At 40.8% G+C, this 23,738-nt stretch overlaps 1 protein-coding gene and 1 long non-coding RNA gene across 4 annotated transcripts in view; one reads left to right on the forward strand and one right to left on the reverse strand.

Annotated features, from left to right (window-relative positions):
- GOLPH3L (golgi phosphoprotein 3 like) overlaps positions 1–18,298 on the forward strand; it is a 51,079-nt gene extending 32,781 nt beyond the window's left edge. For both annotated transcript variants that reach the window (XM_019021778.4, XM_055358883.2), the window contains 3 exons: positions 760–891; positions 2,595–2,709; positions 15,783–18,298. In XM_019021778.4, the coding sequence (XP_018877323.1) occupies positions 760–891; positions 2,595–2,709; positions 15,783–16,210 (675 nt within the window). In that variant the 3' untranslated portion in view covers positions 16,211–18,298. The remainder of the gene's footprint in view (positions 1–759; positions 892–2,594; positions 2,710–15,782) is intronic.
- LOC109025884 (uncharacterized) lies at positions 17,703–23,252 on the reverse strand. Of its 2 annotated transcripts, XR_008670578.2 has the most exons (3): positions 22,749–23,102; positions 22,457–22,513; positions 17,703–18,270 (listed from the first exon to the last, which is right to left on the reverse strand). It is a non-coding gene; the product is annotated as an uncharacterized lncRNA (long non-coding RNA). The 2 variants fall into 2 exon arrangements; XR_010129715.1 differs by having other exon boundaries at positions 22,457–23,252.
- Positions 23,253–23,738: the final 486 nt, after the last annotated feature.

Consider the following 23,738-nt stretch of genomic DNA (forward strand, 5'->3'; position numbering starts at 1 on the left):
GCCGAGATCACGTCACTGCACTCCAGCCTGGGTGACAGAGCAAGCCTCCATCTCAAAAAAAAGAAAAAAGAACTTCAAATTAATACATATCTAGGAGGATTAAAAGCTCAAATGCTTTTTACTTTTTTCTGACTTATTTTACCCCACTCTGAAATTTCGTGTCATGGAAACAGATTTCAAAAAAGCCAAAATTCTCCTCAAAAATTAAAATTTTGCATGTCAAACCAGGTGCAGTCACTCATGTCTGTAATCCCAACACTTTGGGAGGCCACGGTGGGAGGATAGCTTGAGGCCAGGAGTTGGAGACCAGCGTAGGCAACATAGCAAGACCTTGTCTCTACAAAAAAAATTTTTTTAAAAACAGCCAGGCATGGTGGCACATACCTGTAGTCCCAGCTACTCAGGAGGCTGAGGTGGAAGGATTGCTTGAGCCGAGGAGGTCAAGGCTGCAGTGAGCCATGATCATGCCACTGCATTTCAGCCTGGCGGAAAAAGCGAGACCCTGTCTCAAAAAAAAAAATTGCACATCATTTATTGACTAACAGCAAACCATGGAAATTCACTAAAGATCTTGAAGTCAGACAGAAAATCATATTTGGTGTTTAAGAGGATTAAAGAAACATCCTCTTACTCTATGCTTTGAGTTCATGTAGTATGATGTGAAACGAATCACAACAAAGCGGCCTGTTCTTAGGGTGCCTGCTGGAAGTCAGTATTCCTCTCAAAACATTCTTTCTTTTCTCTTTTCTCCTTTCCTAGGGGTACACATCTTTCTGGAATGACTGCATATCATCAGGCCTGCGAGGGGGCATCCTGATAGAGCTGGCCATGCGGGGTCGAATCTATCTGGAACCCCCGACCATGCGTAAGAAGCGACTACTAGACAGAAAGGTACTGAATCCTCTGTGAACGTCCATGGCTTATGGAAAGGCAAATACCAACAGTACATTTGGGAAGAATAGAAAGATTTGAGTAGTAAGATAAAATAAATATCACTGACTCAGCAGTTCCATTGTCTAAACAGGTTAATTACCCTATTGCAAGAGGGAGAAATCAAAGTATCCATAGTCCAAAGAGTTATAGGAAGCTCCTGGTTTTGTCTTCCTTTTTTATGCAGAAAAATCATACTTAGGATGCTGTTGATTAAATTCCTCCTATATCTATAGCTATAACATTTTGAAATAGCCGGGCACAGTGGCTCACGCTTGTAATCCCAGCACTTTGGGAGGCCGAGGCGGGCGGATCATGAGGTCAGGAGATTGAGACCATCCTGGCTAACACGGTGAAATCCCGTCTCTACGAGAAATATTAAAAAAAAAAAAAAATTAGCGGGGCGCCTGTAGTCACAGCTACTCAGGAGGCTGAAGCAGGAGAATGGCGTGAACCCGGAAGGTGGAGCTTCCGGTGTTCCGGTGAGCCGAGATCGCGCCACTGCACTCCAGCCTGGGGAACAGTGCAAGACTCCGTCTCAAAAAAAAAAAAAAAATTATGAAATAGAGTATGATGTAGGGGGAGGGACTCATATGGGTCAGGTCAGTCATTGATTAACCCTGGTTATTCTCCAATAACTATTCTGTTTCCTTCCATTTACTGCAAGTCCTTTCCAACCATACTCCTGTATCCATTTTCTTACTGAATTTTTCCACTCACAACTTCTTTACCATCCTAAGCACTCCACTTAAACTACATTCTTAGGTATCACCAGCTTCTTTTCAGTCTTTGATTTATTTTTCTCTTTTAACCTATATGTGTCATTTGACACTTTTTATCACTTTGAAACTTTCTTCATTCTTGGCCTTTGTTATTATCTTATTCTCTTGCTTCTCTGACTATACACTGTTTCCTTACTTCTCCATTTCTTAACATCCAAGTCTCAGTTTGTATCACTTGAGTGATCTTCTATCCTTTCAGAGATATCATTTACCTTTATAGCTTCATCTGTCACCTTCATGAGATTAATTTTCAAATTTCTAGGCAGGTCTTGTTTTTCCACCTCCAGAAACATATTTAACTATTGGCTAGAAATTTCAACTTGGCTATCCCATATCATTTAAAACCAAACTTAACAAAAAAGAAAGAAAACCAAATTATCAACCTTTCCCCAAAACTGACTTCCTTTTCTGACTTTCCTGCCTTTGTTTATTTATTTATTTATTTAAATTTTTATTTTTTTAATAGAGAAAAGATTTTGCCATGTTGCCCAGGCTGGTCTCAAACTCCTGAGCTCAGGTGATCCACCCACCTCAGCCTCCCAAAGTGCTAAGATTACAGGCATGAGCCACTGAGCCCAGCTGTTTCCTACCTTTATTAATGGTTTCAAAAGTTGGTTTCCAGACTCAAAATGAGTTGTTATTGAAACTTTTCTCCATTATCATTCATATCCAGTTTGTCACTAGGGCCCACTTCAAATGTTATTTTTGTCTTTGCACTATCACTCCATACTATATTTTAAACTTCTTGAGGACAGAGACAGTATATTATGCTGCCTTACATTCTTGCAATTTTTAATCAGTAACATATACATGATATATTGAAAGATTTTAACTTGAATGAAGTGAAGGAATCAGGGTTCCTTCTTTCTCCTTTTCTCAAAGGTACTGCTAAAGTCAGACAGCCCAACAGGTGATGTTTTACTGGATGAAACTCTGAAACACATCAAAGCAACTGAACCCACAGAAACTGTCCAAACATGGATAGAGCTACTCACTGGTAAGATGACTTAATATATGAATTTCACACTTTGTTATCTTTATCCTACCCTGAAATTTAGTAAAAGATGTACCGAAATTCATCGTGCTGGATGAGATAGATGTGGTTCACTATTTAATTCTAATGAGGGACAGAAAAAGCATGGTTAATTGATACCTAAAGTTTTCCAAAGCTTCACCTTATCTTCTGCCACCCCACCCCGAAAGCCCTTAAATAGTATTCTTCACAAGAAACTTTTAAAACATCTTTATTGAGAGGACAATGACAATATTGGCATTGATGCAATCTATTATTCTTATTAGAATTTCCCAGTTTTAATTTGCCAAATAATATTTTATTGCATGGCCATACCACATTTGTTTATCCAGTCATCAGTTGATGAATATTTGAGTTATTTCCACATTTTGGGTATTGTGAATAATGTTGCTGTGAACACGCACGGACAAGTTTTTGTTTGAACATGTTTTCATTTCTTGTGGGTATGTAGCTAGGAGTAGATAACTGGGTCATATGTAAATCAACGAGTAACATTCTTACTGTGGTAAAATATACATAACATTTATTATTATTATTATTATTTCGAGATGGAGTCTTGCTCTGTTGTCCAGGCTGGAGTACAGTGATGCAATCTCAGCTCACTGCAACCTCTGCCTCCCGGGTTCAAGCGATTCTCCTGCCTCAGCCTCCCAAGTAGCTGGGATTACAGGCACGTGCCACCACGCCTGGCTAATTTTTGTATTCTTAGTAGAGATGGGGTTTCACCATATTGGCCAGGCTTGTCTCGAACTCTTGACTTCGTGATCTGCCTGCCTTGGCCTCCCAAAGTGCTGGGATTACAGGTGTGAGCCACCGCGCCCAGCCAACATTTATTATTTTAGCCATTCTTAAGTGTACAATTCTGTGAAATTAAATATATTTGCAATATTTTGTAACCGTCACCTCTATCTATACTATACCCAAAGCTTCCTCATCATTACCCATTAAAACTCTGTACCTATTAAATGATAACTTCCTCTTTCTCTCTCCCCCCAGTCCCTGGCAACCTCTATTCTACTTTCTTTTTCTATGAATTTGCTTACTCTAGGTACCTCATATAAGTAGAATCATACAATATCTGTCACTACTTTGCCTAGCTTATTCACTAAGCATAATGTTTTCAAGGTCCATTCATGTCACAGCATATATCAAAATTTCATTCCTTTTTATGGCTGAGTGATATTCCGTTGTATGTACATAACACTTTTGTTTAACCATTCATCTGTTGATGGACACTTGCCTTGTTTCCACCTTTTGGCTATTGTGAATAATGCTGCTGTGAACATTGATACACAAATATCTGTTCAAGTTCCTGTTTTTAATTCTTTTGGATATATACCTAGGAATAGAATTGCTGGGTCATATAGCAGTTTTATGTTTAACCTTTTGAGAAATCACCAAACATTTCCACAGAGACTGCACCATTTTATATTCCCACCAGTATGCACCAGGGTTCCAATTTGTCCACATGCTGATCACCACTTGTTCTTCTCTTTCTTTTCTTTTTTTTAATTATAGACATCCAAGTAGGCCTAAAATGTTATCTCATTGTGGTTTTGATTTTTATTTTCAAATGAAAATAGTTTTCATGTCATTCCTAATGACTAAAAATATTGAGCATATTTTTATGTGCTTACTGACCATTTATATATCTTCTTCAGAGAAATATAAAATACTTTTCCCATTTTTAAGTTTGATTGTTTTGTTGTTGAGGTTTTTTTGTATTTATTTACGAGATGCGGTCTCACTCTGTCACCCAGGATGGAGTGCCGTGGTGCAATCTTGGCTCACTGCAACCTCTATCTCCCGGGCTCAAGGATCCTCCCACCTCAGCCTCCCGAGTAACTGGGACTATGGGCGCGCACCATCACACCTGGCTAATTTTTTGTATTTTTGGTGGAGATGGGGTTTTGCTATGTCGCCCAGGCTAGTCTCTGAACTCCTGAGCTCAGACAGTCTACCCATCTTGGTCTCCCAAAGTGCTGGGATTACAGGCGTGAGCCACCGTGCCTGGCCAGAAGTTCTTTATATATATTCTGGATATTAATCTTGCTGAGACCAGCTCGGTTGTGGAGACCCTAACCCAGCAGCACTAGAGGAATTAAAGACACACACACACACAGAAATATAGAGTGTGGAGTGGGAAATCAGGGGTCTCACAGCCTTCAGAGCTGAGAGCCTTGAACAGAGATTTACCCACATATTTATTGACAGCAAGCCAGTCATAAGGTTTACTAAAAGTATTCCTTATGGGAAATAAAGGGATGGGCCGAAATAAAGGGACGGGCTCTGGCTAGTTATCTGCAGCATGAACATGTCCTTAAGGCACAGATCTCTCATGCTATTGTTTGTGGTTTAAGAACACCTTAAGCAGTTTTCTGCCCTGGGTGGGCCAGGTGTTCCTTGTCCTCATTCCAGTAAACCCACAACCTTCCAGCGTGGGCGTCAAGGCCATCACGAGCATGTCACAGTGCTGCAGAGATTTTGTTTATGGCCAGTTTTGGGGCCAGTTTATGGCCAGATTTTTGAGGCCTATTCCCAACACGTCCCCCTTCTTTGCTTTACAAAGCAATAAAAGCAAAGGCAGCTTTGTCAAGGTGAGCTACTTCTCACAGGAGTCAGGATCCACATCTGCAGACTATACAGAGACAAACAACACAGATTAATAACACAATTATCATTGAAATCAAAGGGCTTCCAAGTGTTTTTATCCATTTTAATGGGTTACTAGCTGTTAATCTGTCTGCACCTCCCTCAATCACTCCAGTTCCTGGCATTAAGGTCAGGTGTGCCTGGGATGCTTTAAATATTTGTTCTTTTAATTTTGCAATATCCAAAGACAAGTTTGTAGAGTGTCCTTTTAGATGGTTTGTTATTCTTTCCCAAATTTGGATCTCATTAAGAGCCATTAATAGTTTCCACAAATCCTTATGTTTAGCTCCTACAGCGGGCCATATCATTTGAGGTTGAGGTGCCACTCTACCGCCATGTTTCCAGATAATAGGAACTCTTGTCATACTTCTTACCATTTCTACCATCTGACCATTTTGTTCAAACCAGCCGAACATAGTGTGGCCATGACACGCAAACTGAGAGGTGCAATTCAAGCTAAACATCCCCTTATGGGACCAACCAGTAATGATTCCGTAAGAATCATTGCGCAGCACCTCTTCCTGTTCTGCAATGCAATCTTCCTAAACAAGTATGTTCATTTTCTCTGGCCAGGTTCAATTTTGTTTACACATAGGTTTTTGAGGGTGGTATGCCTCAATTATAGGAGCAGATTTATTATGGTAAATACTGAGGTCAGAAAGCATGTGTAACTGTGTTATAGAGTGATTACATCCAGGCATTATTGCCAGCCAAGATTGATAAATATGCCCAATGAGTATAATTGTTCTCTGTGTCAGCCCTTGTTGAAGGAATACTCACAGCAATGGTGATCACCACTATCATAGCTACCATTAAATTACTCATTGCGACTGGTTGTCCCGATTTCCTCAGGTTTTCTTCCCCCATCTGTGACAGCTTCTTGATCTGCCCTCAGGTGGGTGGCTGTGTTCAACGGGTGTTGCTCATGACAGTTGGGGTCCTCCTCAGCATCAGTCTTGACATGGCTGCAACCAGGGGGTCCTTGGGATCCTCCCGGAATCTCTTCCTCGGCATCTGGCTCATGATAAGGTTTCAGATGTCTTGATGGTATCCAAATCAGCTGTTGATTCGGTTCTGGAGAAACACAAGCATAACCTCTACCCCAAGTTATTATTTTACCTATTTCCCAACTTTTTGTTACCGGATCTCTCCACCAAACCAGTTGTTTTGCTTCTGTCTTTGCAGCTGGTTAGATGCTGTTCAGCTGCTGCTAACAACTGGCCTTTAGGCAGGCTCAAAAAATTTAAAGTTAATGATGCTAGATTCAGTTGTATATGGGGTGTCCTGTAATCCCTGTTTCCCCCATGTTTTGTTTTTGCAACTGCTCTTTTAGGGAGAGATTCATTCTTTCCACTGTGGCTTGTCCTTGAGAATTATATGGGATACCAACATTGTGTTTAATATTCCATATAGAGAAAAATGTAGCTAGAGCTTGGCTAGTATAGCCTGGGGCATTATCTGTTTTAATAGAAGCTGGAATGCTCATCACCACAAACACTGCAAAAGGTGACGTTTAACACAGGCAGAAGACTCTCCTGATTGGCATGTAGCCCAGACAAAGTGAGAAAAGGTGTCCACACATATGTGTACATAAGCTAGTCTTCCAAATGAGGGAACATGTGTGACATCCATTTGCCAAAGAGAATTAGGTTCCAGTCCTCAAGGATTAACTCCTCCTGTAAAAGATGAGGAATATACCATTTGACAAGTTGGGCATCGCTGGATAATAGCTTTAGCTTCTTTCCAGGTAATGCTGTATCTGCGTTTGAGACCAGAGGCATTAACATGGGTTAAATTGTGAAAGTGTTTAGCATTAGATATTGCATTGGCAGCTAGGCAATCAGCCATTTGATTCCCTTCAGTTAAATGTCCGGGAAGAGGTTTATGAGCCCTAATGTGAGTGATGTAAAAAGGGTGCATTCTACTCCTAACTGCTGTTTCTAACTGGGTAAATAAAGTCATCAGTTGTTCATCTGTATAAAATCGTAACTGAGCATTTTCAATTAACTGTGTGGAATGAACCACGTATGAAGAATCAGAAATCACATAAATAGGCATATTAAAAGCAGTCAGTACCTCAGTTACAGCTACAAGCTCTGCTTTTTGAGGTGAAGTATAGGGCATCTGGAAAACTTTACCTTTAGAGCCAGAATAAGAAGCTTTACCATTACCAGACCCATCTGTAAAAACATTCTCAGCACCTTCAATTGATTTAAATTTAGTTATTCTAGGGAGAATCCAATTAGTTAATTTCAAAAATTGAAACAGTTTCATTTTAGGAAAATGATTATCGAGAATACCCACAAAGTTAGCTAAGTGGGTTTGCCAAGTAAGATTATTTATAAAAGCTTGCTGTATTTGTGCCTTCGTGAGAGGGACAATAATTTTTTCAGGATCATATCCTGTAGTTTAACAATCCGAGTTCTCCCATTTCCTATCATAGTAGCGATTTGATCCAAATAAGGAGTTAGAGTCTGTGAATTAGTATGTGAAAGAAAAAGCCATTCTACTAAGTCCTGCTCTTGGACAGTAACACCAGTAGGTGAATGCTGAGTTGGAAAAATTAGCAAATCTAGAGTCTTCTCTGGATCTATTCTATTTGTTTTAGCTTTATGGACTTGCTTTTCGATTTGCTGCAGCTCTGCCTCAGCTTCTTTTGTTAATTGCCGAGGGCTAGTGAGACTAGGATCTCCTCTAAGGATAGAAAATAGATTGCTCATGGCATAGGTAGGGATGCCTAGAGCAGGTCATATCCAATTAATGTCCCCTAGTAATTTTTGAAAGTCATTTAATGTTTTCAGTTGATCCCTATGTATGGCTACTTCTTGTGGCACAATGGTAGTGTCATTTACTAAGGTCCCCAAGTAGGAGTAAGGTGTAGTAGTCTGAATTTTGTCAGGAGCTGTAATTAAACCAGCACGAGAAATCGAATTTTGCAAGTGATCATAACATTGGAGTAATATTTCTTGAGTGGGGGCAGCACAAATATATCATCCATATAGTGAATAATGTAACACTGTGAAAATTTTTTACAAGTAGGTTCAATTGTTTGCCCTACATAAGTCTGGCAAATTGTTGGACTGTTTAACATGCCTTGTGGCAACACTTTCCAGTGAAAATGCTTAGCAGGCTGCAGGTTGTTTACTGCAGGAATTGTAAATGCAAACCATTCACAGTCTTGCTCAGCTAAGGGGATAGTAAAGAAACAGTCTTTTAAATCTATAACTATTAAAGGCCAATTTTTCAGAATTATAGTAGGAGAAGGCCGTCCTGGCTGTAATGCTCCCATAGGTTGTATAACTGAATTGATGGCTCTAAGATCTGTTAACATTCTCCATTTACCTGATTTTTTCTTAATTGCGAAAACTGGAGAATTCCAAGAGGAAAATGTTGGAGCTGTGTCCGTTTTCTAATTGTTCATTAACGAAGTCCTTTAAAGCCTCTAGTTTCTCTTTACTTAGTGGCCATCGTTCTATCCAAATTGGCTTATCTGTTAACCATTTTAAAGGTATAGGCTCTGGAGGCTTAACAATGGCTGCCATCAAAAATGATATCCTAAACCTTGGCAGGAACTTTGTCTTTCTGCTTGAAGTGGTTCCTTCAAACCTTGCAAATTTTTTCCTAGTCCCATACTAGGGACATGCCCCATTTCATGCATCATATGTTGATTTTGAGGGCTATATAATTGCTCTGGAATTAGAACTTGTGCTCCCCATTGTTGTAATAAATCTCTTCTCCATAAATTTATAGGTACATAAGTTATAACTGGTTGAATAGTCCCAGGTTGTCCACTGGGCCCTTCATAATGGAAAATGTAACTACTTTGATACACTTCAGGGGCCTTACCAACTCCAACTATGTTAAATTGAGCGGGTTGAATTGGCCACGCAGACGGCCAGCGCTGTAGAGAAATGATTGAAATGTCTGCTCCTATAGCTACCAAACCTTTAAATTTCTTTCCCTGAATAGTAATTTCACAGGTAGGACATTTATCAGTAATTTGATTCATCCAATAAGCAGCTTTGCCTTGTTTATTTGTGCTTCCAAATCCTCCTGTTCATTTCATTTCACTTTTCCCCATTTCCACATACGGTACAATCAGGGGCTGTGCTATATGCTCTCCTGGCTCTGCTTTCCAGGGAACAGAAGTAGATATAACAATTTGAATTTCCCCACTGTAATCTGAATCAAGGACTCCTGTATGTATTTGTACTCCTTTTAAACTTAAACTAGATCTCCTAGAAGTAATCTTATCGTTCCCGCTGGCAAGGGTCCACAGACTCCTGTTGGGACCTTTTGCGGGAGTTCCCCAGGCAGAAGGCTCACAGCTTTTGTGCAGCATAAATCTACTGCGGCACTACCGGCTATGGCGGGGGACAGACATTGTACAGGGATGAGGGAATGGCCTAAGCTGGAAATGCCCCGGTTTGGAACGGGCCCCAGACGGGCCCCTCATGGCATTTCCCAAATTTAAAAGGAAAAGGTTCAAATGTAGCTATAATATTTCCCTGTTGATCTGGAGGGTGTATCCTAACAGGGAACTGCTTGCTGATTATTTCTTCTGCTTCTTCAAATTTGTTTGTTTTTTGTTTTTGTTTTTTTTTTTTTTAAACAGAATGTCTTGCTCTGTCTCCCAAGCTGGAGTGCAGTGGCACAATCTTGGCTCACTGCAACCTCTGCCTCCTAGGTTCAAGCACTTCTCCCTGCCTCAGCCTCCCGAGTAGCAGGGATTACAGGCTCTCACCACCACACTGGCTAATTTTTGTATTTTCAGTAGAGATAGGGTTTCCCTGTATTGGCCAGGCTGGTCTTGAACTCCTGACCTCAAGTGACTCACCCACCTTGGCCTCCCAAAGTGCTGGGATTACAGGAATGAGCCACCGTGCCCAGCCCCCCTAGTATATTTTTTTATTTCAGTTATTATAAGTTTTAGCTCCAGAATTTCCTTTTGGTCCCTTTCTCTATCTCTTTATTGATATTATCATTTTGCTTCTACATTATTTTCCTGTCTTTATCCATTTTTTTAAATATTTGAGCATCTTTAAGACAGTTGTGGCCAGGCACGGTGGCTCACACCTGTAATCCCAGCACTTTGGAAGGCCAAGGCAGGTGGATCACTGGAGGTCAGGAGTTCAACACCAGCCTGGCCAACATGGTGAAACCCCGTCTGTACTGAAAATACAAAAATTAGCTGGGCGTGGTGCTGGGCACCTGTAATCCCAGCTACTTGGGAGGCTGAGGCAGGAGAATCACCTGAACCTGGGAGGTGGAGGTTGCAGTGAGACAAGATTGTGCCGCTGCACTCCAGCCTGGGCGACAAGAGTGAAACTCCATCTCAAAAAAAAAAAAACAAAAAACAAAAGATAGTTGTAGTGGGTGTGGTGGCTCACACCTGTAATCCCAGTACTTTGGGACACTCAGGTGGGAAGATCACTTGAGTCCAGGAATTTGAGACTAGCCTGGTCAACAGTGAGACCTCATCTCTACAAAACATAAAATTAGCTGAACATGGTGGTACATGCCTATAGTCCCAGCTACTCAGGAGGCTGAGACGGGAGGATCACTTGGGCTGGGGAGGTGGTGGCTGCAGTGAGCCAAGATCACACCACTCCATTCCAGCCTGGCAACAAAACAAGACCCTGTCTCCAAAAAAAAAAAAAAAAAAAAAAAGTTGCTTTCAAGTCTTTCTCCAGTAAATCTAACATAGGAGGCTGAGGCAGGAGAATCACTTGAACCCGGCAGGTGGAGGTTGCAGTGAGCCGAGATTGCGCCATTGCACTCCAGCCAGGGCGACAGTGTGAGACTCCGTCTCAAAAAAAAAAAAAAAAAAAAAAAAAAGATTTATACCAAGTTTAATTCCAAGGAAACTTTACTTCTATATAACTCTATTCCCTCTCCCTCTTTTTGTGTTAATATTGCTATATGTTTCTTTTCTTTTTGTTTTTTTTTTGTTTTTTTGGCTTTTGGGGTTTTTTTGTTGTTGTTTTTTGTTTTTTTTTTTTTTTTTTTTTTTTAGACAAAGTTTCACTATGTTACCCAGACTGGTCTTAAACTGCTGGGCTCAAGCAATCTGCCCACCTTGGCATCCCAAAGTTCTGGGATTACAGGTATGGGCCCACCATGCCAATATTGTTACACGTATTACATCTCCGTGTGTTACAAATTCAACAATTCATTGTTGTAATTATTAAAGAAGAGAAGAAAGCACAAATATATACTTATAGAGTTTGTTATATTAACCTCCTTATTTACCATTTCTGGTTTTCTTCATTTCTTCATGTGGATTCAAGTTACCATCTGTTGTCATTTTCCTTACTTCAACACAACTTTTTTCCCACCCTCTTTTTTTGTGCTATTATTACATTTCTATATGTTATAACCTTGTGCAAAAGTTTAAAAAGTTAAAAATTATAACTCAACAATAACAATTATATAAATATTGTTTTGTGCAATTGCTTTATAAATCAGTTGAGATGAAGTATTCAATTATACCATCTTTTTTATTACTTACATAATTACTTTTACTGTTTGTTCATGTGGATTCAAATTACTGTCTAGTGTGTCCTGCTCTCAGCCTTAACAACTTCCCTTTAGTTTTAGTATTAATATTTCTTATAAGCTGGTCTGCTAGCAATGAACTCTTTCAGATCTAGGAATGTATTTATTTTTTCTCCTTTTTAGAAATTTTTCTTTGCCTTCATTTTTGTTTTTTTTTTTTTTTAGGGTTTTTGTTTTTTGTTTTTTGTTTTTTTGTTTTTTTTTTTTGAGACAGAGTCTCACTCTGTCACCCAGTCTGGAGTGCAGTGGCACGATCTCAGCTCAATGCAACCTCCACTTCCTGGGTTCAAGTGATTCTCCTGCCTCAGCCTCCTGAGTAGCTGGGACTACAGGTGCATGCCACCACACCTGCTTTGCTTTTATTTCTGAAAGATAGTTTGCCAGTTATAAGATTCTTGGCTAATAGTTTCTACCCTCACTTTGAATAAGTCTACTCATTCTTCTGGCCTGCATTTTTTCTAATGGGAAGTCAGTTATTAAGCTTACAAAGTTCCACTGTGATGTGATAAGTCATTTTTCTTCTGCTTTCATGATTTTCCACTTATTTTTGGTTTTCAACATTTTTACTATGATGTTGGATATGGGTCTCTTTGTGTTCATCCAACTTGGAGTTTGTTGAACTTCTCCAATGTGTAGTTGAGTGTTTTTCATCACATTTGGCAAGATTTTAGCCATTACTTTCTTGAGTATTTTTTCTGCCTCTTTCTCTCCTTTCCTTCTGGTGCTTCCATTTTATGTATGTTCATCAAGTTGATGATACTTTATATTTCTCTGAGTCTGTTCATTTTTCTTCATTCTCTTTTCTCCTTGTTCTTCATATTACATAATTTCTTTGATCTCTAAGTTTGCTAATTCTTTATTTTGCCAGCTCAGATCTCTTGTTGGGTCCCTTGAGTGAATTCTTCATTTTGTTTGTTGTACTTTTTTTTTTTTTTTTTTTTTTGAGTTTCGCTCTGTCGCCGAGGCTGGAGTGTAATGGTGTGATCTTGGCTCATTGCAACCTCTGCCTCCTGGGTTCAAGTGATTCTCCTGCCTCAGCCTCCTGAGTAGCTGGAACTACAGGTGCACACCACCATACCCAGCTAATGTTGTAGTTTTAGTAGAGACAGGGTTTCACCATATTGGCCAGGCTGGTCTCAAAACTCCTGGCTTCAAGTAATCCACCTGCCTCAGCCTCCCAAAGTGCTGGGATTACAGACATGAGCCACCATGCCCAGTCTGTTGTACTTTTAAACTCTACGATTTCTAAATGGTTTTTTTGTTTTTGTTTCTTTGAGATGGAGTCTTGCTTTGTTGCCCAGGCTGGAGTGCAGTGGCACTATCTCAGCTCATTGCAGCCTCCACCTCCCAGGTTCAAGCGATTCTCTGCCTCACCTCCTGAGCAGCTGGGATTACAGGTGCCCACCATACCTGGCTAATTTTTGTATTTTTAGTAGAGATGGCGTTTCGCCGTGTTGGCCAGGCTTGTCTTGAACTCCTTGCCTCAAATGATCCACCCACCTCAGCCTCCCAAAGTGCTGGGATTACAGGCGTGAGCCACCGCACCTGGCCTAAATGGATCTTTTTTATAATTTCTGTCTTTATTGATATTCTCTATATGATAAGTCATGGTTTCCCTTAGGTCTTTGAACATATTTATAAAAGCTGCTTTATAGTCTTTGTAAAGTCCAACATTTTAGCGTTCTCAAAGGCAGTTTCCATTGCCTGCTTTTTTTCTTCTGAATGGGTCAGTGGGTCACAATTTATTCTTTGTATACTTCATACTTTTTTGTCAAAAACTGGACATTTTAGATAATTGTGCAACTCTGGATACTACACTGCAGCTGTCCCCAACTTTTCTGGCACCAGGACAGGTTTCGTGGAAGACAATTTTTCCACTGGGGTGGGAGACGGGGGGATGGTTTCGGTATGATTCAAGTGCATTGCATTTATTAGAGTCTCACAAGGAACCTGCAACCTAGATCCCTCCCATGTGCAGTTCACAATAGGGTTCACACTCCTGTGGGAACCTAATGCCACTGCTGATCTGATGGGAGGCAGAGCTCAACTTTACTCACCCATGGCTCACCTCCTGCTGTGCAGCTGGGTTCCTAACAGGCTACAGACCAGTACCAGTCCATGGTCCAGGGGTTGGGGACACCTGCTATACTGGTTTCTCCTTCCCACTAGAGGTTGATTGTGTTGTTTGCTTGGTAATTTGTTTCCTTAGTGACTTGCCTGCAGCAGCTCTCTGAAGTCTGTTTCTCTTGTAGTGTGCAGCCTCTGATGTCACTGCTCATATTTTCTTGTTTTTATCTTTTGGCCTAACTCCCTGTGTGTTGCCAGTGGGTCAGTAGAAGCCACTTATTAGTCAAAGGTTGTGCTTAAGACCTTTTAGCCAATTAAATTTTTTTATCCTTTACTGTTGGATATGTGTGCGTGATTTTGACATAGCCATCACAAATCAGGGAGTTTACATTTTGCCCCACATTCAGTGAGGAACTAGCAGCTTGGAAGTTCCCTCTCTGATTTCTTCTCGGAGAGAGTACATCCTTGGACATACACCAGGGGTGCATGTGATTTTTTTAATTTTATTTTTATTTTTCATTTCTTGAGATGAAGTCTCACTCTGTCACTCAGGCTGGAGTGCAGTGGTGCAATCTCAGCTGACTGAAACCTCCGCCTCCTGGGTTTTCCTGCCTAAGCCTCCAAGTAGCTGGGACTACAGGCGTGTACCACCACACCTGGCTATTATTATTTTTAAGCTTAGCTTCCTAGGAGTTGCCTCTGAGTTAGGGTAGCTTATTGTTCAGCCAGTGTTGATTCAGTGGTTGTGCTTTAGCCCTTGGTGCCAGTGAAGCATCCACCCTTTTTTGATAGATCTATGTGTGGTCTGGGGAATACTCTCAAGTCAAGCCCCACGTCCTGCTCTGATTGCTCCTGAGTGGGTGCAGCCTGGTGCAAGCACACAGTCTTCCCAACCCCCAGTGTTGGTCATGATTCCAGAAGGACTTTTCTTGGCTTTCTGTTTCTCTGGTTCTGCCTGTTAAACTTCTGGAGGCTTTGCCATTTGGGTTTGTCATACCAGTGCCATAGAGCTAGCAGCACCTTGTAATTGCTCTCCACCAAGATCTCTATGGTTTTCAACACCCTTAGGCATAGAATTCTCCACACTGTGTTCCAAATAAAGTCAGTCCTCTCAGGCAGAGCTTTGGAGCTCTTCATTCTTCAGGCCTTCCTTCCCTCCTGGGCAGAACTTCTGCACAAGGGCCCACTTCTCCTACAGTGATACCCACCTGCTGTATGAGTAGGTGCTGGGGGAAAGAGGTGTTAGCCCCTGGTCTTCTTGACTTGCCTTTTCTGTTGCAGAATCTCTAATCTACGAACAAGCTGGAATGGGAGCAATTGAAGTCTAAATATTGTCAGCCTACCAGGCCTGGGATAGAGCTTCTGCTCTACAAATAGGGTAGGGAACCTCAGTCCTTTTAGCTTCACCAGCAAATAGAACTTCCACAATACAGAGTAGAAATCATCTGGGAGAGACTGGTGTCCTAAATAGAATTTGAAAAATACATAAATAATTACAGTGTCACAGAGGTCACATAAGAACAGAAATAAAGTCCATAAGCTCTAGCAATATGGAAGTCCTTGGTGACATTTTTTGAAGTTGGTTTAATGTGAAATGTGGTTGGAGTCAAAGCCAGATTATAAAGGACTAAGGATTAAATGAATTGAGGAATGAAGATTATGCTTTTAAACATTTTAGCCATTCAAGTTTCCAAACAACTACATGTTTCATTTTGCTTTTCTCTTTCTGTTCATTATGTCCTATTTCTTTTTTCTCATAGGCGAGACCTGGAACCCCTTCAAATTACAGTACCAGCTGAGAAATGTACGAGAGCGCATCGCAAAGAACCTAGTAGAGAAGGGTATTCTAACCACTGAGAAGCAGAATTTCCTGCTATTTGACATGACTACTCATCCAGTGACCAATACAACAGAGAAACAGCGACTAGTGAAAAAACTTCAAGATAGTGTACTAGAGCGGTGGGTAAATGACCCTCAGCGTATGGACAAGCGAACACTAGCACTCCTGGTGCTAGCCCACTCCTCTGATGTGCTAGAGAATGTCTTCTCCTCTCTGACAGATGACAAGTATGATATGGCAATGAATCGAGCCAAGGACTTAGTAGAACTGGACCCTGAAGTGGAAGGGACAAAGCCTAGTGCCACAGAAATGATCTGGGCTGTGCTGGCAGCCTTCAATAAATCTTAAAGCCGGCAGGTGGATTTCTCCTTTTCCCCTGCTGGCTGGTGACTGTCAGAGACCCCATCACTGAGTTTTGTGTGATGAGATGTTTTCATCATTTTTGTTTCCTTTTCTTGAATCAGACTTGTGATTTGGGGAGAGCAACTTCAGGGCTTCTCCATAGACCTTGACCATTATAAGCAGACCTTATTTCTCCCTACACTTCCACTCCATAGGTAAATAAAGTGGGTGAACCCACACACACCCAATGAACATTTTCTCCCATTTGGTGTTTAGTTTCACCCAGTGTGCTTTTGGATAAGCAGAAATATCTAAATGGGATTTTGAATTCTCCAGCTATAGAATGTGAATGAGATAAAAAGTGAACTATCTATTATATTTTTCTGAGTTTGTTTTCTATCTTAAATACATGTTTTCACAGCCTTTGTCTCTCAGACTCTGCTAAATAATGTAGCTTATTGAAATAACTGTCGCTGAATAAGGAGCAATGAGAAACAAAACTAATTTTTGGAGCAGATGGTCTCTGGAATTGCATATCCTGCTAGTGATTTTCTCATCTTTCCTTTTCTAACCTAATGAGAATGCCCCAGATTCAATTACCTGGATCTCAAAGTCCTAGAGCCAGAAATATATTCTCTCATCCCTCTTAGCATTCTCTTGCTCCCTCATTCACTAGGGCAAAAGTCTAAATGAAGAAAAGTCTCTCTCAACACCTCGTTCATGCAATCAGCATTAGAATTTGTAAGGAAGGAAGGGGGGTGGCATGAAAATTTCCATTCTTGGGGTATATGACTGTCCTGTTTCCCCCAGGCCACTTTTTTTTTTTTTCTTTTGAGACAGGGTCTTGCTCTTGCCCAGGCAGGAGTACAGTGGTGCAATCACAGCTGACTGCAGCCTTGACCTCCAGGGCTCAAGGATCCTCCTGCCTCAGTCTCCCAACTAAGTGGGACTACAGGCACGTGCCACCATACTCAGCTTTTTTTTTTTTTTTTTTTTTAGACAAGAGTCTCGCTTTGTTGCCCAGGCTGGTCTTGAATTCCTGGGCTCAAGCAATTCTTCCACCTCAGCCTCCCAAAGTGCTGAGATTACTGGCTTGAGCCACTGCACCCACCCCTCCAGACTACTTTAAATGTCTCTGCTCTGACTGAATTGAAGGAATTGTAAGTTTCAGTTGCTGAATATATCAGTATATCTGAACTCCAGATCTTTTTATTTCCTATTTTTGGCTTCCTACATAAATTAATAAAGTCTGTCTATATTTAAGGTTTCTGGGAGTAGTTTTGTCCATATTTAATCCATAGATGTGCTCCTAGTCATCAGTCTTATTTCAGTAAAACCATCTTTCTGGCCAAATCTCTAACACATTTTTTACTTCAGTAGTGAGGGCAATGAGAAGCTTTATTAAGAAAGATCCTATTTAAAGGGCTAATTTGGTATTGAAAGCATGCTGATATAAAGTCCAGTATTTGAGGATAGAAAGAGGACGCGCACTGACCTGTGCTGATGTTCAGCATTTATTATACTTTAATGGGATAGTGTTTCTTGACCATTACAGAACAACAAACTGTCAAAGGGTTAATACAGATGACCCAGACCTGACATTAAATCCTCTTGATTAGAAATAATTAAATGAATTATTCATTTCTTTCCTCTGCCAAATCTACTTAGCCCCACAAAAATTCCCCAGCTCAGTTAACATTTTTTTGTTTTTCACTTTAGGTATCTCTTAGGTAAATAGAGATGTAAACTGTAATAGGAAACAGTCTCTAAATGTGAGGCTGAATACAGCTTCAGTCTGGCTCTCTAATAGGACAAAAGCCAGTCCATGTGTTGTCTCTAACTGATTTAGCTTTTTCTTTTCTTTGAACAATTCGGCATGAATTGAAACCAGGTTTTCCTGTGGAAAGTTATAGCTTGATTGGGAGATAGAAGTTGAATTGAGTTCTTTCTTGCAACTCTTAGTGTTTATTTTTATATCTCAATAAGACGAGGATATCTTCAGTTTGAATCTGCATAATGTTCACTGCCAAACTCCTTCTCATTTAATGCTTATGGCCTTCACATTTCTGTATAATAAAGATCAATTATCAGCTCTCTGGTCTCTCTGTGCACAATTTTATAATTTAAATTGTTTTAATTGGAAATAAGGACTTTCTACACAAGGCTAGTAATGCCTCCCCCTTTACACTAGCATACCAGCTTGTTTTATCCTATGTAGAAAATGAGGGATACAAAAACAATTGTAACATGCATAGGCTGAGGGGCAGGACATGTCAAAAGCTGACCACATGAACACCAGCTAATACTATAAAGCCTAAATAGTGTCTCCATCTCAATCAAAATAAATTAGCCAATTATACCATTATTACCATGAAGAGAATGAATATGATCTGTCCTACTAATATCTACTTGCAAATGACACCTGAATTTAGGAGTTGAAAATCTTAAATTCCAAATGTAGGTGACATGCCTGACTATAACAGAGTTAACATGTAAAAATGTAAGTGTGCTTGTAATTGGCTTATTGTTCTCCCTTTCTTTATCTATAGCACAAGGGACAATAATACATTTGTTTATTAGGATTGTTTATACTTTTCTAATATTTTTATTTAAGACAAAGTACTGTTTCCATAAGTCATGCTTTATACAATGTTTCTCAAAGTATATTGCAAAGACCATTGCACCAAAATGTGTGTGTGAGATAGGAGGGTACCTTGCTAAAATGCAGATCCTAGTAAATCAGTCTCTGGAGTTAGGAGGAAGCTGCATTTTAAAGAAATTCTCAGCCAGGTGCTATGGCTCATGCCTGTAATCCCATCACTTTGGGAGGCCAAGGCGGGCGGATCATCTGAGGTCAGGAGTTCAAGACCAGCCTGGCCAACACGGTGAAACCCCATCTCTACTAAAAATACAAAATTAGCTGGCCATAGTGGCGCACTCCTGTAATCCCAGCTACTCGGGAGGCTGAGGCAGGAGAATTGCTTGAATCTGGGAGGCGGTGGTTGCAGTGAGCCAAGATTGCGCCTCTACACTCCAGCCTGGACGATAGAGCGAGACTCCGTCTCAAAAAAAAAGAAACTCTAAAAGTTTGCATGTTAAAATTGGAGAACACCACCCTATATCTTATTGTCTATAATTCATTCATAAAAAAAATATTGAGTACTTACAAATTGATGGGCACTTGCTAGGCACTGACAATAAAACATTGCATAGGGCACCATTCTAGCTCCCAAGAATGCACATTTATGTGGGCAAATAATATAATTTGTGACAAATGCTCAAATAGAAGTATAAACATAATATTTGGAAGCACAAATAAATAGTATTCTCCCTGGGAATGTTAGGGAAGACTTTGAGGTGTTGTATTTCTTTATTATGGTTATCATATATTGAGTACTTTTGTTGTGAGGTAGGTACTATGCTAACTGCTTTGTATCTTGTCTCATTTATTACAACACTAAAAAAAAAAAAACTCTACAGTGTTCTTTTAAAGAAAACTCAGGTGGCTGGGTGTGGTGGCTCATGCCTGTATTCCCAGCACTTTGGGAGGCCAAGGCGGCTGGATCACCTGAGGTCAAGAGTTCGAGACCAGCCTGGCCAACATGGTGAAATCCCATCTCTATTAAAAATACAAAAATTAGCCCGGTGTGGTGGCACATGCCTGTAGTCCCAGCTGCTGGGGAGGCTGAAGCAGGAGAATCGCTGGAACCCGGGAGGTGGAGGCTGTAGTGAGTCAAGATCGTGTCACTGTACTCCAGCCTGGGTGACAGAGCAAGACTGTGTCTCAAAAAAAAAAAAAAAAGAAAGAAAACTCAGGTAATGAGGCTTGCCTGAGGACCTAGTGCAGAGCTTCAGTTCAAACACCTACTTTTTAATCACTACCCTTTCTTGCCTTCATTTGAACTAAATCTCAAAGGATCGGCTGGGCCAAGGTGGCTTATGCCTGTAGTCCCAGCACTTTAGGAGGCCAAGGTGGGAGGATCACTGGAGTCCAGGAGTTCAAGACCAGCCTGGGCCATAGCAAGACCTTGTCTCTATTTTTAAAAAAATTTTTAAAAAGTCTCAAAGGATCTTTTCAGGCTAAGAGGGAGGAGCCAAGGCTACCCTACGCAGAGGAAATAATATGTACAAGATAATTGGTGATATGCTAGAATTTCATGAATGCATGTCGTTTTCACATATTTCCAGAAAAAAAAAATTTTTTTTTTGAGATGGAGTTTCACTCTTGTTGTCCAGACTGGATCTCAGCTCACTGCAACCTCCGCCTCCTAGGTTCAAGTGATTCTCCTGCCTCAGCCTCTTTAGTAGCTGGGATTACAGGCACCCACCACCACGCCTGGCTAATTTATATTTTTAGTAGAGATGGGGTTTCACCATGTTGGCCAGACTAGTCTCAAACTCCTGACCTCAGGTGATCCACCCGCCTCAACCTCCCAAAGTGCTGGGATTACAGGCATGAGCCACTGCGCTCAGCCCAGAAAATAAGAGAATATATTCAAGTTGTAAACTAAACAAAGGATTTTGAAACTGGCAGCTTTTTAGAGATGGGGTCTCACTTTGTTGCCAAGGCTGGAGTGCAGTGGCTATTCACAGGCGCTATCATAGCCCAATAATGCCTCAAACTCCTGGCCTCAAGGGATCCTCCCACCTCAGCCTCTCCAGTAGTTGGGATTACAGGCACATGCACCAGGACAAGCTAAATTTTTTTTGTTGTTTACCTTTCCTTATTCCTTTCCCATTGCTTTTCTTTATATAGAACTGAGTTTCCAGCCAGGCACAGTGGCTCACACCTGTAATCCTAGCACTTTGGGAGCCCGAACAGGCAGATTGCCTAAGGTCAGGGGTTCGAGACCAGCCTGGCCAACCCGGCGAAACACCATCTCTACTAAAAATACAAAAATTAGATGGGTGTGGTGGCAGTCACCTATAATCCCAGCTACTGGGGAGGCTGAGGCAGGAAAATTGCTTGAACCTGGGGGGCAGAGGTTGCAGTGAGCCGAGATCGTGCCACTTAATTCCAGCCTGGGTGAAAGAACAAAACTAAAAAAAAAAAAAAAGAAGAACTGAGTTTCCTACTTATCATTTTCCCTCTCTCAATAACATTTCTTACAGAGCAAGTCAGCTGGATGTGAATTCCCTCAGTTTTTGTCTAAGAAAGTCTTTATTTATCCTTCATTTTGGAAGGATAATTTAACTGGAAATAGAATTCTATGTTGGGCTGGGTACAATAGCTCACACCTGTAATCCCAGCACTTTGGGAGGCCAAGGCAGGAGGATCACTTGAGGACAGGAGTTTATGACCAGCCTGGGCAACATAGCCAGAGCCCCAGTTCTACAACAACAACAACAGAAATAATTCTAGGTTCGTGGGTTGTTTTTGTCTTTCAACACTTTATATATTCCACTATCTTGCATGTATGCATGCACGCTTTCTGACATTAAATTACAACAAAACTGAAATTTAATTTAGATTCTAACAGATAAAATTTGTTCTTCCTTTTTGCCACACAGCTAAAATGCCCATAAGTGTATATTCATATGATTTCTTAAAATGTGTTTTACTCTCCCTAAAGAATAAAAATAATCACTTTAATGCTGAAATGTTAGGTAACACTGCTTTTTTGATATTTTTCTATTATCTGTTACATGTGTGTATGTACTCTTTGTTTCTGTGTCCGCAATTCTTCTCAAAGCCTTGGTCTGTCTTATTTTTCTCCTGAGTTCCAAGTTGTCTAGGTAATTTGGAAAGAGACAAACCAAACATGCTTTTTTTGTTGTTTTGTAGAAGCAAGGGGGTCTCCCTGTGTTGCCCAGCCTGGTCTCAAACTCCTGGGCTCAAGGGATCCTCCTGTCTCGGCCTCCCAAAGTGCTAGGATTATAGGCATGAGCCACCGTGCTCAGCTGAAAAGTGACTTTTTATTGATAATTGAGGGAGCCATCTCTCCCAGAAAGCAGTAAAATTTTATCGAATGCAAGTCAAAGCGAGAGTCACTTCCTGGCAGAAATCTCCGTTTTCTAGCAGCCCAGCTCACTTACCGTGTCAGTTTTCCTTTGCATTCCAAATTGTAAAAAAGTAAATTGAACCAGAGGGGAAAAACTAAATATTCGCTAAGAGCTCTGAAGACAGACATCTTTTGTGTAGAATTTTTTCCCAGAATATAAATAATCTGGCTACCACTTTGTTTTTCTTAATCTAATTCAACCTCCCAAAGTATGATAGTAGATTTAACTGAATTTACTTCCGAAGCTTACCTGGGAATCTAGGGCCTTCGACTCCTTCAGAAGGGCTTCTTGACTGAATCCATGTTTCTGCCACAAGAAAAAAATCAGTCCAATAAATGTACATCATTTTCCTGATTTAATGAGAAAAATTTTAATTCTAAGTTTTTCTTGTATTTCAGAGATACTGAAATGTTTCCTCCTTATCTGAAAGTGAGACTTCTTCAATGATTTATGGATATTTAAACCCATAAAATACCTCAAAATATTTGTAAGTTAGCCTTAATAATAATAATAATAATTCTTTTCCCCCTAGTTCTGTCACCTCACTTTCATGCTCGTCCGTGTGAAGAGACCACCAAACGGGCTTTGTGTGAGCAACATGGCTGTTTATTTCACCTGGGTGCAGGCGGGCTGAGTCCAAAAAGAGAGTCAGCGAAGGAAGATAAGGGTGCGGCTGTTTTATAGGATTTGGGTAGATAAAGGAAAATTACAGTCAAAGGGGAGTTGTTCTCTGGCGGGCAGAGTGGGGGTCACAAGGTGCTCAGTAGGGGAGCTTTTTGAGACAGGATGAGCCAGGAAAAGGAATTTCACAAGACAATGTCATCAGTTAAGGCAGGAACAGGCCATTTTCACTTCTTTTGTGGTGGAATGTCATCAGTTAAAGCAGGAACCGGCCATCTGGATGTGTATGTGCAGGTCACAGGGGATATGATGGCTTAGCTTGGGCTCAGAAGCCTGACACTCACCTTTTCTTGAACCTCCAAGTAGAGGCCAAAAAAGTCTTGAATAAGTTAGATTAAACTGATTTATATTAATCCAAAGTAGATATTTTTTCTTTTGGGAACTAGGGAAGAAATGGGTCGAATTGAGGAGGGGAAGGCTGGAGAAGGGTGAAGAAAACAGAATAGCCAAATGGATTCTCAGGAACATTATGAATATTTAAAAGGGTGAACATTCAGTCTAAGAAAACTGATTGAAGAAAATACTGAACAAATTTTCTTTTTGTCTTTGAGACAGAGCCTCTCTCTGTCACCCAGGCTGGAGTGCAGTGACACCATCTTGGCTCACTGCAACATCCACCTCCCGGGTTCCAGCCATTCTCCTGCCATGTTGGCCAGGCTGGAGGCTTCCACCCGCCTGGGCCTCCCAAAATACTGGGATTACAGGCGTGAGCCACAGCGTCTGGCCAAAAACTACTTTTTAAATGCTCAAAAAGTAATAAAAGACTTTTTTTTTTTTTTTTTAAGATGGAGTCTCACTCAGTCGCCCAGGCTGGAGGGCAATGGCATGATCTCGACTCTGCAACCTCTGC

The sequence above is a fragment of the Gorilla gorilla genome, chromosome 1 (genome assembly GCF_029281585.2).
Source record: "Gorilla gorilla gorilla isolate KB3781 chromosome 1, NHGRI_mGorGor1-v2.1_pri, whole genome shotgun sequence".
In the NCBI taxonomy this organism is placed as follows: Eukaryota; Metazoa; Chordata; class Mammalia; order Primates; family Hominidae; genus Gorilla; species Gorilla gorilla.